This window comes from Haliotis rufescens, unplaced genomic scaffold (assembly GCF_023055435.1).
Source record: "Haliotis rufescens isolate VD_foot unplaced genomic scaffold, xgHalRufe1.0.p SCAF_2, whole genome shotgun sequence".
NCBI lineage: Eukaryota > Metazoa > Mollusca > Gastropoda > Lepetellida > Haliotidae > Haliotis > Haliotis rufescens.
Genome location: NW_025963890.1, coordinates 70682749 through 70699941, shown reverse-complemented (window position 1 = coordinate 70699941; position 17193 = coordinate 70682749). Strand labels below are relative to the sequence as shown.

Here is a 17193-nt window from a genome sequence, read left to right as displayed (position 1 = left end):
TAACCCAAATCCGACAGTCACTGAATAATTGCCCGAGACAAAATAACTGCCCAATGGGAAGCACTGATTGCTATATATGTCCTTGCCCCCACCTTCCCATTTGTTTTGTTTGTTTATTTGTTTGTTTAACGCTGCACTCGGCAATATTCCAACTTTATATATGAATATATGAATATGGGATCGGGTGGTCAGGCTCGCTGACTTGGTTGATGCATGTCATCGTATCCCAATTGCGTGGATTGATGCTCATGATATCAATCACTGGATTGCCTGGTCCAGACTCGATTATTTACAGACCACCATCATATTTCTTGAATTATGATAAACAAAAATTAACAAATGGGGTTTTATATGAGGGACTCAAACATCATTATTTTTATTATTACAGGTATTTTTACGGAATCAACCTTTCTTTGTATCATTCACACAATCAGAAATGCAAACGCTTCCACATCGGGAATACTATATTTAACTGTAACCATCAAGAGTATTGTCAAATAACGACATCCAAGGAGCCGTTCTTGTTTGCCTGTGTGTTGATGTTGAAACAAATTTATTAATATGCAGCCTTTGTAATATCGAAATCTTCAAAGATCAAATAACCAACCATTCAATGTTCAGAAATGCGTCTTGATATCACTTTTAAGTCTATTACCGCTGTCCTTAAAGACGGTAGCCAAGTCTCTTATTACGCTGAACTGCGTCAGCCAACAAATACACTCAAGATTATCTCAAAGCGGGATCTGTTTAGGATAAAATGAACAACGATTTCGTAAAGTGCAGATGCAAAGTTGACTCTGGAGCCAGTAATTGTTACTTATTCTCCGCCAAGACGTCAGACGTTGTATATCTATCTCACTTGACAATACACTAAAGTTGTGTCCCGTCTTTCGTGCACTGGTGTTGGAGTATTTGTCTGGTGTCAGATATTTTCCGGGCGCCTCTTTGAATAGAACTCTCATGAAGCGCATATGCATACACGCACACATGCACGCACATACTTTGAATTTCTTTCAGCAAGAGCATGTATGTGCAGTCGACCTCTTTTGAGTGAGTGAGTGAGTTAAAATTTTAAGTCACATCGGCAATATTTCAGCCATATCGTGACTATCAATAGTTAAATATAATACATATATTGAAACTTATATAAAACACCTGCCAACGAGGGACAGTAAAATAACTAGACTTTTCACAGAAATAAATTTAAAACTAGTATGTAATCATAAAATCAATAGCACTATACATAACATTACATTATAAAAACAGGCTATAGATCGCCAGCAACTGAAGGTAGACCACCATACTGGGGATCATGGGGACTTAGAGTACCTTTGCTACCTGCATGGACCCCAGCAGGATTTACACCATCCCTTCAACAACTGCGACCACTTTTGAATATAGCATCGCATTATGGATCCCAATGATAACACCCCACTTGGTTTAAAAAAACACACTTTTACAATGACATATATGAATATGTGCGTGTGGCGGGGTTGTTTGGTTGTTAGGTTTGAGTCCCAGGTATTTCTGTTTTGTGAAATACATACACCTCCTAAAGAGATTTTGGGTACAATATTGGACACAGGGCTTTGTCACAAGTCAGTAATGTCTCCCAATACAAACTGCCGCGGTTACCCAACCACCCGCCAAAACCGCCGTCTTTGTTCTCTCATCAAGGTTATGTTCTGCCGTTTGAATGAAGGAGTAAGTAAGTATATACTCCGAACGTTGTGTTTCTTTGATAATGAAGTTGACATCCATAAATTCTCTTCCTTATAATCTCCTTGCTTTTTAATACACTACTCATATCTATAGTGAAGCTTTTCAATTCCAGTCAGGAAGAAGTTTTCTGAAGCCACTCTGAAAACACCATTCACGGCAACTTTGAGGTCATCGGTGTCGTCATAATACTTTCCACGAAAACAATTGGTGAAAATGGTATGAATACCCCCTGAGACACAGTATACATGTACTAACTCCGAGCCGGCTAGTTCTTGTTTTATCCCCTTAATCCCGAGCAGCTGACAGGGTAACAACAAGTATCATCTTTTAACGTCTTTTGGTAAAACGCGGCCGGGGATCGACCTCTCGCTCTCCGAAAAGACGCTCTACCACTAGACCATGGGGGCAGTCCTTACGGGTTAAGACCTGTGAAGATTCGGGGTAGAACAGGTCTTCGGCAACGCATGCTTGCCCTAAAAGACGACTATGCTTGTCGTAAGAGGCGACTAACGAGATCGAGTGGTCAGGCTCGCTGACTTGGTTGATGCATGTCATTGTATCCCAATTGCGTGGATCCATGCGCATGATATCAATCACTTGATTGTCTGGTCCAGACAAGATTATTTCAGACCGCCGTCATATAGCTGGAATATTGCTGAGTGGCGTTAAACAACAAACAAATCAGATTGGTTTGATTAAGTTTAGATGCAAACCTAGATTGGTTTGATAGAATATAGAAGCCAAGGAATCCATTTAGATGCGACTAACGGGATCGGGTGGTCAGCCTCGCTAACCTGGTTAATGCATGTCACTGTAAATTAACTGCATGGATCGATTCTCATGACGTCAATCACTAGAATGTTTGGTCCAGACACGATTACTGAGACTTTGATTTTAACGCAACGTTATACTGAACACCATTTCACATCACTTCACTCCATCAGCTATATCGACCTGTATATATATATATATATATATATATATATATATATATATATATATATATATATATATATATATACTAAATAAGAAAAAGTTTGAGAATATCCCAAATTATATTCACGACCCCTAACTTTTTTGTTCAGTATAATTGTTGAATCTGTGCCAGGCAAATCGGTGGTTGATAGCTGGAGCAACGAACTACGCTGTTCCACGTCACAGTATTACCACCTGCTGCACATTAGCGACTTACAACCAAAATGGGCAATGTGACATTCGAACCCCTGGGTAAGGTATGACATTATGACGAGAGGCGCTACCTCTCATGGTTGCAATGCCCCCTTCATGAACGTCATATTGATTTTCTTCTCATACCAACAAACCAGACACAAATAACAAACACACACTGTACGTCCCCTGCGGTACTAGTCGAAGGCCTTTAATTGTCTACACCATACACATTTTATTGACTAATAACAGAGTATTGTATTCCTCAACGAACCCTCTGGGTTCAACCGATAACCATCTGAGCTCCCTTGCTCTGACGCCACAGTGACGTATGTATCTTACTGTAAGATTATTGGCGAAGAGCCTTTTCCGCAACACCCCGTCTCCAACTTCTGAAATTAAAGCTGCTTGTTTTATGGCTAGACCGCAGGCGAGAATAAAATCCCCGCCCTATACTCCATACAAGCGCCCTCTATTCATGATTTATTCCCCTTTGTATTTGGTTTGCGCATGAAGAGAAATCAGTTTTATTCTAATTCATTCTATTCAATCGAAAGAAATTTCATTCTAATTCATTCTATTCGAACGAAAGAAATTTCATTTCTCTTCTACTCACAAACCAGAAAAATAACAAACACACTGTACGTCCCCTGCGGTACTAGCCGAGAAACAAAGAACGGGCAATTGCTAGATGCATCACCGTTTTATTGTACTAAACCACAAATCAATCACCTATAGACCTAACGACTTCGACACACTGAGTCTGACACAAACATTATCTTTTACATAGCCATCCTTTGCTTTCTCACTGCGCCAGCATCCGTGTCGTTTAAAAAGTCTATCTGGAATGCCATTATTGGCTGCTGCTACTGCTGCAGCTCCTCCAGATCTCAAACTGTGGAGGCCATATTTCGAAATACCTGGTACAACGGGAGACATTGCCGTCAAAACCACTTCTCTCAATCTTGTATAAGATATGGGCTTATTTTCTCTTTTCGACACACTTGCCTTTTGACATTGAAAGTGATCTGAATATATACTCATTTGAATCTGCAGTTATTTCAGCTAATTCAAGATACGACTTCATGTGTTGAACAGGACACATGTCAGACAATTTGGCAGCTATGACAACTCATGCACCATCTTGGTAAACTTCAGTTTTGGATTTTTCAATAAAAATAGACATATACTGGTCATAAAAATATATATCAGATCTGGAGATATGCAGCATCTCGCAGGAACGCAAAAATTCCGAATAAGCCACGAGAATCATGGTTATCAATCTACTGTCTTTTAAACTTGATTTTTAGAAGAGTTAACTATACTCACACGCAAAAGAAACGCAAGTCGAGTATGGAGTATACATGTTATTTATTTTCAACAGTAAAGACAAGAAATACTAATAGGGCAAGATTGACAAAAATTTGACTGAAGACAGTTTAATGGATTAAAAGGCAGTTGACATAATGTTAAGGGCTTACACAGTTTCGGGTCAATACCCAAAATGTCAGTCAATACCTGGTGTGACCACCATTAGCATTGATCACTGCCACACATCTCCTGTACATTGAGTGACTTAGACGATTTGTGAAGGCCCTAGGGATCCTCCTGCACACATCCAGAGCAGCTGTGCGTAGTTCATCGGCAGTTGTAGGGACTGGGCGCACATTGTGCAGAACACGGATGTTGTGTTGTTGCAGAAAGGCCATGGTAGCTCTGGCAACATGGGGACGAGCGTTGTCCTGCTGGAAAATGTGTTGTTGATGTTGTGCAAAAAATGGAACAACGTGGGGTCTGATCACTTGGTGGATATACCGCTGAGCAGTGACGCCGTGTCCCCGACCTTGACCAACATTCAGAAAGCACATGGGTCGAAGTCTCGCATTAAGTCCAATCCCTGCCCATTTCATGACGCTAGGTCCCCCCCATGGATCCCTTTCCACAACGTTTCTGTCAGCGAAACGATCACCTCGACGCCGCCAAATTCTGACTCTTCCGTCTGCATAGCAGACACAAAAGCGACTTTCATCAGAGAAGATGACACGCCTCCACTCACGATGCCGCCAATTGCGATGACCCTGTGCCCACTAAGTCGTGCTTGTCGATGCCGTGGTTGGAGAACAGGACGACGTGCTGGTCGGCGACATCTGAGGTTGTTGGAACGGAGACGTCGGATCACAGTGTCCCGGCTAATGTGTCGATTATGTGTTCCTATGGTCTGTCGAGCACTTTCACTTACAGTTAGGAACGGATGTCGCTGGTGTTGACGGGTAATCTGCCGATCTTGTCGAGGTGTGGTGACCCTAGGACGACCGCTCCGAGGAAGGTCACCTGTGGTCTGTGTAGCATTGTATCGATGCAGGAGGCGGTAAATTGTGGTTGTGTTAACGTTGCAATGACGGGCAACATCTTGGACAGACTCTCCAGCTTCCAAACGTCCGATAGCCTGGTTTCTCTGAATTTGAGCTAGGCGTGGCATTGTTGACCAAGGAGTGGTAGGTCCAAGAATCGGCCACAGTTTTATACCTACTTCAGTTCGTGACAGTTTTCGCGAGAAATGGGTGCATGATACCCACATATTCATTGAAATGGTGCGTTTTGGCGATTCGTTTTTTATGTTGCGTTTTTACTCGGGGCTTCCAAAATGCAACCAAAAATATTGATAACACCATCAGGCTTCACTACATGCTAAAACTCGTATCAATTTATGGTTCCGTGTTTGTTACCTATTTGCTTAAAAACACTTGCGTTTCTTTTGCGTGTGAGTATATATACTTTATGTGAGACACAGTGATTGGCTCTTTTTTGCACACAGACTTAGCAAGTCTCCTTTTGCCAGCTTCCAATACATTTTATACCAGAGTATTCTCAGCTGGGCTAGTGATTCCAACAATAACATGGGCATATCTTACGCTGTAAAATGCATTCATAACTGGGGATATACTATCACAGCTTTGTATCAATGATAATACATAAAGAGCACAATGCAAAGGTAGTACTGGAATAGAACCTGAACAACCGTGAGATTCAGCACAAAGCTTAAATAGCCTGAAACCATAACCATACAATTTAGATGTTGATGCAGATCTTGCTTCATTCAAGAGCTCATTCAGTGGATTTATCTCATTTCTCAAGCTCTCTGGCAGAGTGGATATGACATCACCATACACACATTGTAATATACATTAACCTGAAACAAAGACAACATGCTATGAATCACATCATCCAGAATAATCTATATACAGTGCTAACATTTGAAACTTCAAATCTTCAATACCAAAAATGCCAACTCCACAACGTCCTTTGACATATGCCTGTTTGCATGTAGGTAACCAGACCAAATCTTTGACTTGCGAATTAAAACTTGCATTTGGACACAGCAAAGGCCAAAAATTAGCTGAATACCATCTAGGCACTACCAATGTGCCTCTGGCCTTGCACTTACTCATGAGCATCAACACTCTCGCAACCAAATACACCGTTCCAGTTCATTTCACCACCCCAGTCAACAGTAAATGTGTCAACTGATTCGCAACCTGGGTTCCAATGACTAGAATCAAAACGTACAACTTTATTATTGTACTAAGATGCAAATCTGTCAATAGAATGAGGACCCCATTTTTCATCTATCCACTTGAACACATAATCTGCAATGCTCCAATCATCAGTGTCGTATAATCTGCTTAGATAATCTGCCCTATCATTGAGGCAGCAAGGAATCCATTCAATGTCCAACTGAACACAAGACTGTAAGCACATCTGGAAAATTTCCAGAGCTATTGACTGAAGTTGAACTTTCATACTTCCTTTCTGAACAACTGAAACCACGTTCTGGTTGTCTGTGAACCATTCAACTGTGTGGAATCCTAAAAAAATCAGAAAGCTACTAAGTACCATGGCAACTGCTTTGAGTTCCCTCCACGTGGAGCTCCTCTGCATTTCACTAACTGACCATTGTCCATGAGAAACTCTACCACCGAATTGAACACAATATCCCACATAGCCCTTGCCACTAGCATCACTATAAACTATCCTAGAAGGGGAACTTTCAGCACGCAAGGACCTTGAGTTATACACTGAAATGTTGGACAACAAGAACCTAAGTTGTTCATAACAAGTAGGAGATAAATAGATCCTCACATTCCAAGACCTTGCCTGTAACACATCAATAGATAATGCCCTCGTCATGAGTTGACTGACAGAACCAATAACTGGCTTCATTGCTATTTTCTGACCTACAACTGACGAAATACTCCGGAACGGTATCTTGCATTTCATTTCTTCAATGTTATCAATACAACCCTTGAGTTTATTAGTCTTCCTATCGGGTACGGTGAGCCTGAACTGTGAAGTATCTACGCCAAATGTGACCAGGCCCATGAAAAGCCAAGATAAGCAGTATGCTGTGGAGACATCCTGATGTGATTGTTAGCCGAATGTATATCAAATTTAGAAGCCAGTCATTGGCATTAATATACATTAAAGCCGTTCTCCAGTCCTCCTATTTGACTGAAAGCTTGTAAGCGTGTTTGTTAACAAGAGAGAGATCTAATGAGTCTTTTCTTTCCCGATGATTGAACAGAGACAGAAAGGGGATTCACAACATGTGGTCTATCAGTACATTCAACAATAAGGTCTTTTATTGAGCAAATCTCGTATTGCTTCACATACAAATTCGTGGTGATTAAGCGCTGATTAGTTATTTTTCAGTTCCATTGACAAAGGCGAGGAATAGAAGGGTATATTATAACCATGCTTAATAGTATCTAGCACAAAGTCAGTACATCCTATTTCCTCCCAAAAGTTGCTACAAAGTCTCAAACGTCCTCTAACACTGAAATCAGTGAGTTCAATATCTGATTTACCTTGCTCATTCTGTTTTGTTGGTCTTGTTGACAGCACGACTGGGTGGCTGTGATGTTACTGCGACGAGCGGGCAGTCTCTCCTTCAGTGTGACGGATCTCCGCACGTGAAGCACTTGCCTGTTCTGTAGTTTGTACGAAAGGGCCGCTGGGACATGACAGGCTGAGTTGTAAGGTTAGCCACAGGAAAAGTAGACTGGGTAACAGTCGCTGTATGTGGTTTTCTATACGGAGAAAACCTGTCAAACTTGGACTGCTTCTTTTCAGCTCTGGCTTCAGCTCGGAACATCCTTCTTTCATCGTCGCGATTATCATTGTTTCATACTGACGCACTGTTTCCCACCCAGCTTCTGATGTATCTGCTAGTTTGATGTGCATATTTCTTCGTACAATGCGTGTAATCTCAATGGCGATCAGCTCGTGAAGATACTCCCCTTTTCCATAATCAAAAGCAAATTTAAGTTGCTTCAAATTGCCTATGGTGTCCGCATGAAAGTTATACTGTATTTTATGGCCGTCACGTTTCCACGCGAATTCTTTCTCAGATTTAATTTCTGCAATTCCAAAGAAGTTCTATTCAAATTAGCATGCAAACCTGCGAGTTCAGCATCCACTGCATTGTCAATGTCTTCTTTGGATACCAACTGTGATCAAATGCTATCCAGTTTTTCGTTGATCTCAGTCCATAGTCCAATTAATAGATGCACGTGGACTATATTTTTGCGGGAATAAAGCTGCTTGTTTTATGGCTAGACTGCAGGCGAGAATGAACTCCCCGCACCATGATGTCACTCATATACTCCATACAAGCGCCCTTTATACATGAGTTACTCCCCTTTGTATCTGGTTTGCGCATGAAGAGAAATCAATTTCATTCCATTCAAACGAAAGAAATTTCATTAAGATCATTAGAGGATCGTGCTGGTGATTTAAAGTGCGCCTCAGGTGGATACGAGGGCTCAACCTCTAGACCTACAAGTATTTGTTTGTTCGTTTGTTTGTTGTTTAACACCGCACTCAGCTTTATTCTAGCTATATGACGGTGGTCTGAAATTAATCGAGTCTAGAACAGACAATCCAGTGATTGACATCATGAGCATCGATCTTCGCAATTGGGATACGATGACATACAACCAAGTAAGCGAGTCTGACCACCCGATCTCGTAAGTCGACTCTTACAAAAGCAAAGTTGCCTTTTAACGGCAAGCACGGGTTGCTGAAGACCTAACACACACACACGCACGCACGCACGCACGCACGCACGCACGAACGCACGCATTGTAGTTCATTCGTCTTTGTTTTGTTGCAGGTATCATCGTTCTTCTCATTCACCTGGACCTTTGGGGAGTTTCTGTGCAAAAGCGTCCACTATCTTCAGAATGTGTCTGCCATCTGTTCTGTGTTTACCCTGACCGCCATGAGTCTGGGGAGGTTTGTACAACTGCAGAATACTGATAACTCCCCACAGAACCCCGGTGATTGCGACGTTAAACAACAAACAAACAAAAACAAACAAAAAAAGCACCAAAACCATTTCCATAATCACAAGAAATATAAAAGTAGAGTTCAGTGTACGATTCCCACTTTATTAAAGCATGTTTATGGACCACTGCTAAAAGGTGTTAGTGTTTAATGGAATTTCGAGTTGGTTTACGAGTTGACGAAAACCGCCCTGTCTGTCCATACAAATGGATTGCCATATGAAACGGACGTGCTTTAATTCGACGGACATCCGGGTCGCAACTGTCATGCGTGGTCACGTGAATTGAAATTCGATGGCAGGTCCATGCTACAAGATCCTTGTTTAATAGAAGTTTTCGAGTATACGTAACCGCCCCTTGAAATATCTCGTGATACACGCGTAATTCCAAACAACAACACATGCAGTCAAACACCGCTGTGTCGAAGTTGAAGGGACCTACGTTAATACTTCGAGATTCGACACAACCGGAAATTATAATAAATAAGGTGTACGCAGGGACCAAGCTTTTACTTCGAGATAACCATAAGTTCGACACATCAAAGTTCGACACAAAGTTTGCTGTATATGCCTTTATCTTTATTTGCCTTTTTTCAAAGTAAACAGAATATTGAGTTTGATATACGAAACATGAACACAACCATATATGATTAATAACAAAACAATAAAGAAGTCACATTTCACCACCAATGATTAAATATAATTATCTGGATACAGACATTGAAATATTTACACCATAAGAATTGTTCAGAGTAATCTATTTCCAAATCAATTGTTTAAGAGTTTTAGCTGTCGTCGAAGGTTTTGTTGACTAAGGCAACTCGAAGGTTGTCTTTTTTCTGCTGCCGTCGCTGGAGAAACATCATGACTGCGACACCGATGATGCCGCCCACAACCAACATGGCTAAAGCAACTCCCACGAATGCCCCTGGATGAAAAAAAGAAGACGGCTGTACGATGATTTTAAAATAAAATACCAAAGACCCGAATCCGTGCCGTTACTAGTATTTGGTGTATGTCTGATGTGTTTCCATATGATGTGGACCTGTGTCACGTGGACATGTTTCATGTGATCCTGAGTCATGTTGACATGTATCATGTGATTCTGTGTCACGTGGACATGTGTCATGTGATCCTGTTGTCATGTGATCCAATTTCATGTGATCCAATTTTTGATGTGATCATGTTGCTCTGTGTTATGTGTCATGTGGCATATGGTCGTGTGATATGTCATATGTGTTTTGATTCCCTGTCACGTGGGCCCATCTCATGTGTAATGGGATCATGTGTGATACGTAATGTGATGTGTCATGTAGTCCGAAGTGATGTGTCATGTGATCCTATGTGATGTGATCCTATGTGATGTGTAATGTGATCCTATGTGATGTGTGATGTGACCCTATGCGATGTGTGATGTGATCCTATGCGATGTGTCATGTGTAATGTGATCCTATGTGATGTGTGATGTGATCCTATGCGATGTGTCATGTGATCCTATGCGATGTGTCATGTGTGATGTGATCCTATGTGATGTGTGATGTGATTATATGTGATGTGTGGGAGCATGGGTGGCCCAGTCGTCTAAGGCACCGCGATTCACTCTGCAGAGTTGCGTCCCTTGGACACGTCAGGAATCTATGATTGTGGGTTCGAATCCCGGGTCCCCCGATTATGTTTCTAGGTTTGTCAGCACCATACCCGTGCTCGTGGGTTTCACCGAGTGGTAAACATCTGAAGACTGCATCACTTCGGGCTTTCCTCCCACATTAAGCTGACACGCCGCGATATGACTGGAATACTGTGATTCTATGCGATGTGTGATGTGATCTTATGTGATGAATGATGTGATCCGATGTGATGTGTCGGCTTGCCTGTCACACATCACATGTCTTTAGAATTTAAGCGGGACCGTCGTAGTTGTAGAAGTCGTACCTGCGTTGCTCGACGACTTTTGTTGGGATGCGACGTTGGTACAACTGACTGGTGTCGTCGGGTTCTTTCCTGTTGTTTAAAGAAAGAAAACAATTAGTTACAATCACAACTACAGATGACTCTCATAATTTTTTGCAGACTGAATTTATATCTCGATCAAAGGTGTTTTGGTCTCGATTAAGTTGAGGTTGCTTCTGTAAACTTTACATTTATTATGTAAAAACCAACATTATTATTATTATGGCATATATGAAGTGCAAATTTACACATAATACTAATACACTATCCTATACCAGTGAATGACGTGTTCACCTTGATTCGGTGTCTGGTGTCCAGGGTTTGGCTGTGGTGTCTGGTGTCCAGGGTTTGGCTGTTGTGTCTGGTGTCCAGGGTTTGGCTGTGGTGTCTGGTGTCCAGGGTTTGGCTGTGGTGTCTGGTGTCCAGGGTTTGGCTGTGTTGTCTTTTGTGCAGAGGTTGGCTGTGGTGTCTTTTGTGCAGAGGTTGGCTGTGGTGTCTTTTGTGCAGAGGTTGGCTGTGGTGTCTTTTGTGCAGAGGTTGGCTGTGGTGTCTTTTGTGCAGAGGTTGGCTGTGGTGTCTGCTGTCCAGGGGTTGTGTTTTGTGTGACGGCTGGTCGAGGCGTGGCTCCTAGGACACCAGAAGGATGACAGTAAGAGTATAACAAGGTTTAACAGTCACAGTGACATCTAAAGAAATAGTTTTCAATGCTCATCAATATAACGTTATCAGGAGAGAGAGAGAGAGAGAGAGAGAGAGAGAGAGAGAGAGAGAGAGAGAGAGAGAGAGAGAGCACACCATATACACGTAAGGTCTGTTGTCCTGCGTTTACAAATGATATATCCTTCAACACGAACGTTCAACGCACTAGATTCGAATAAGATGTCATTTCGCTAGAACAAGTAGTAACTTGTTGTAGTGGTTACACAGTTGTAATGAGCACATTTATTATAATTCTACATTCCACACTCTCCTACTTCCACTTTCCACACACCCCCTCTCCCACATTCCACCTTCCCCCACTTCCACATTCCACGCTCCCCCACTTCCACATTCCACACTCCCCAACTTCCACATTCCAGACTCCCTAACTTCCACATTCCACACCCCCCCCCACTTCCACATTCCACTCTCCCCACTTCCTCATTCCACCCTCAACTTCCACATTCCACTCTCCCTAACTTCCACATTCCACACTCCCCAACTTCCACATTCAACGCTCCCCCACTTCCACATTCCACTCCCCCCCCCCCCCCCCCACTTCCACATTCCACCCAGACCTCCACATTCCACACTCCCCACTTCCACATTCCATACTCCCCACTTCCACATTCCACATTCCGAACTCCCCACTTCGCCACTTCAATACTCCCCCACTTCCACTTGTTCGTGTTTGCCACACTATCAATACCATAATAGTGATTGTATACGATGCAATATCCTTGACTTATATTGATACAATACAATGATACATGCTTGCCAAATTAGCAATTGCCTCATGTTGACACTATACAATGAAACATGCTTGCCACACCATCAATAAAATAATGTTGATACTATACAATGATACATGCTTCCCACACTATCAATTCAATGATGTTGATACGAAACAATGAAACCTGCTTGCCACACGATCAATAGCATGTTGTGTATATTGTACATGCTTGTCCCACTATCAATAGCCTAATGGTGATATTATACAATGGCACATGTTTTCCACACAATCAATAGCCTAATGTTGTTATAAAACAATGATACCCGCTTGCTAAACTATCAATAGTCGTATTTGACATAACATAAATAACAATGTGCACGTGAATACTACATAATGCATTATACTTGACAAGCTATGAATAAAATAAAATAGCATAATACTGCATAATGCTACATACGTTACATACCATCAATTATGTGCTGTGAATACTACATAATGCTATATACTTGACATACTAATAATAACGTAATTGGAATACCACATAATGTTATATACATGACACACTATCAATAACGTACTGTCAATACTACATAATGCTGTATACGTGACATACCATCAATAACATACTGTGAATACTACACCATGCTTATACATGACATACCATCAATAACATACAGTGACTACTACAAAATGCAATAAACATGACATACCATCAATAACATACAGTGACTACTACATAATGCAATAAACATGACATACCATCAATAACATACAGTGAATACTACATAATGCAATAAACATGACACACCATCAATAACATACTGTGAATACTATACCATGCTTATACATGACATACCATTAAAAACGTACTGTGAATACTGTGAATGTATGTATGTATGTATAAAACTAAGACTTCTTACCCGGTGTTGTTGCATTGTAACTTCGCTGTCTTATGCTTTTAGCTGTAAATGTCTGATTCTGGAAGTGATTAAAAAAAAATTACTCAAATCTTGTTCAAAGCGGGTTCACAGAGAAAGTTTTGAAAGACAGTATTTAAAAAAAACCCAAATAAATCGAGGGTATGTGTAAGTGAGTTGGGTTTTACGCCGCCTTTAGCAATATTCCAGGAATATGGCGGATAACACCAGACATGGGCTTCACACATTGTACCATTGGGATTGATTCCACTATGCAAAGGTATATATGTGGAAATATAGATCAATTAACGCCATATGAAACCTAAAATAATTCATTTCGAAATAAGCATGATAAAACCACTAACAACTGTAAACAGTTACTTGACTTACAACGAAAGCATAATTTTTTTAACGGATTTTACAGAGGTCACTAGTATTATGCGAGATTTTGCTGATTTTGTTTTCACCGTCGGCGTTGATGGTTCCATCTCATGAGATCTGTCACTCCGATTCGAGTACGATACCTCTCTGCGGACAGATCTGAGGATAGACACCTCCATAGATCACGTCAGATGAACCCTGTACGAACTCTCTGATAGCAGTCTAAACGAAGGATGCGTGGCACAATATAAATGAAGGATGCGTGGGTTCTTGAGCCAATCAGATGTCAGCTTCTTAAGCGATTCGGCTCTATTTCTCAACTAACGTAAAACGGAAAATTTCGACTTTACTATAAGACAACTCACACAGAACAGACCTATCCATTCAATGGTACTCACTTTTGGGTGTGGATGGCTTATAAATTATACACAAAATAATTGTACAGCCTTTATCATTTACATTCGGAACTGACCGATATAAATTCAGTTTTGAGATACATAAATGCTTCGTTCAGTGTTGAAGCCTGGCACTGATGAGCTGGTCAGAACGTTCACCTGACGTGGCCGTCTGTGGAGGTGTCTCGGCTCTGCATGTAGACAGGTATTGTACAGGGGTAAAAGACCTGATTCTTAATGTGTCGTTGATCATGTTATCAACAACTGGCATGGCTTTCCTTACAACAGGCTTGTTGATTCACAGACCTCCCTGAAGTAGCTGGAATATTGCTGTCGAAGGGGAATATATAACGTCACCGTCAGCGAATAACCAGTCTAGATTATCCGCCGAAACGGATTCCATTGGACGTAAAAAGGCAACACAGCTGTAAAAATTATATGAATTACTGAAGATCGGTGATGACAGTGTTCGCTAAAAGGTTAAGCTTTGCCTGCTCGACAGGTAGAACCCACGTCTCACACAATGTGCACAAAAAGTACCTGTGTGTTCCCTGAAGGCGGCCGGCAAACACACCAGACAATCAAGTGGTCGATGGACCAGAAAGTCAAGTGACACGAAACGCATTTAAGATTAATTTAAGTACGTGTACTCACGATGCCAACAGTGGGAAGCTGCACTGGGATAACAAACTTCCCTGAAGTGACTGCGGTACTTGTAAGTCTGTACGCCCTTATTAACGGTGTCTCATGGACAGCTGCTCCGGTCAGCACACCTGTAACACAAATATGCTTATTATGAAGTTATCATATCGTATCGTATCGTATATCATATCTTATCTTATCTTGTCATGTAGCATCTGAGGTAAAGAGATTCAAACCCTCTCAAATATGAAACAGAAACTACGCGTTTTAAGGATATAAGCCCAAATGGGTATATATTGATCGACTTATGTGTACTGACCAAACAAAGTTCAGGGATCATGAATATTTTGTAAGATATTTTTGTAAGTGAAGACTGAGCATATAATTTCATAAAAATATCCCCAAAAGTTCGCATGATCCCTAACTTGTTTGGTTTAAACCATGTACGAACATAATGGTAGATTTAGTAAAGATAAAAATGTTTGGGATCTTATATATAGCGGAATCGGCGGAGATGTTACTGTTGAAAGCTATAACCTATAACTATGTCAGCTTTCAAATGGACAATTTTGCTTCATGTATCATTGATATGCCATGGTTTGGGACATACAGGTTTACTTTAAGAGGGACATTTCATGAAGCCAGAATACATTTTCGACAAAATTATACCACAAACAGTGCAGGAAAATCATGCACAAGGATCAATGTAAATCAGTGAACAACCCTAGACATAAATTCAATCCTTGAAAGTTGTAAAATGTTTTGAAGACTTTTTGTGAATGACTGAAACAAACACTTCTTGACGTGCAGGAACATTTATTTAAAATATTATCGACCGTGACCGCCATGAAACTGGTCTATGTATATTATTAATAATATTAATATTAATGAGCCCACTTGTAAAGCGCTGTGCATTCACGTGTGTGTGTTTGGAGAGGGGGGCTGTTGGTACCTGTAATAAAGTAACTGTATGGTTCAACAATTATCTGCACCCGATTCTTATTTTTTATGTAATCACGTGCTGTCCGTGTGTTGACATTCATTCGTCACCACTCGCCCCTGTCCGTAACCTGCAAAAAGACTCGTCCCCCTATCGATGAATACGACAAACCAATCAGAATGCGCATAGGAAAGGTCAAAGAATCTCTCAGGAATATTTGTATATTTTACGCATGACTTTCATTTAAAACTATACCCAAGGTACAATTTAGTGTGTTCAATCAAACTGTATAATACTGTAAGTCCCGATGTGTCCCCAATGGCATTTGGAACGTACATGATATATGAGGCAAATGTACGAGAATTATGACGCAACGAGTTGAAAATTCCTTTAGCAATGCTCGTTTGCGCGTTGGCGGAACCCAGTCGCAAAGGTGGGCACGAGAGGGGCACGAGTCGCTATTCGGCTTGTCCCGGATTAACACGAGTTGGTCACGAATGTGTTGACATTGTGCCTTGTCTGTGACGATGAAATAACAAACTGCCAGTACATTGTCTTGAATGACAACCCTGCACTTCTTCGTTTTTTTCAGTGATAGTCCGGACTAATGCCGATGTTGTAGTGCTAGCCCACTGAGATACCATGCCGCAGTTTTACATGAATACCCCACTCAGACACAATATACTGACTCCGTGCCGACCAGTCCTTGTCTTAGACCCTTAACGCCGAGCACCAGACAGGGTAACCATCTCTTAACGTCTTCTGGTATGACGCGGTCGGGGATTGAACCCCGGACCTTCCACTCTCCGGGCAGACGCTCTGCCACTAGACCACGGAGACGGTCGTTTTTGTTTGTATGAAAATTGTCCTCCGAATGAAGACATCTCGTAGGTTGATACGCGATGTACGTAGTTTGAGCTTGAGGATATGAAGGGGAAACATTGTGTACTGACAGGTATATGTGTAGGAACTGTATGCTCTCCTGGACTTGTAGCCACAGAGATGTCAGGACAAACCGGTTTTATAAACTAGGTTACAACGAAAATGTAGCCCCAGCTCTGTTTTCCTTATTTATGATCGGGGTGGTCGGACAGCCTAGTGGTTAAAGCGTTCGCTCGTCACGCCCAGACCCAGGTTCGATTCCGGACATGGGTACAATGTGTGAAGCCCTTTTCTGGTGTCCCCCGCCGTGATATTGCTGGAATATTGCTAAAGGCGGCGTAAAACCATACTCACTCACTCACTTATTTATTATCGATCTGGGGAAGCATTTAAATATGTAAATTGGTAAAGATATACAGCTC

The 17193-nt window shown here is 41.4% G+C and overlaps 1 protein-coding gene across 1 annotated transcript in view; it reads right to left on the bottom strand.

The window, feature by feature from the left end:
- Positions 1–9322: 9322 nt before the first annotated feature.
- LOC124133170 overlaps positions 9323–17193 on the bottom strand; it is a 28883-nt gene continuing 21012 nt past the window's right edge. The window contains exons 15-19 of the mRNA XM_048400496.1: positions 14962–15080; positions 13535–13592; positions 11477–11809; positions 11165–11233; positions 9323–10160 (exon numbers count right to left, since the gene is read on the bottom strand). Coding sequence (XP_048256453.1) covers positions 10018–10160; positions 11165–11233; positions 11477–11809; positions 13535–13592; positions 14962–15080 — 722 coding nt within the window. The 3' untranslated portion in view covers positions 9323–10017. The remainder of the gene's footprint in view (positions 10161–11164; positions 11234–11476; positions 11810–13534; positions 13593–14961; positions 15081–17193) is intronic.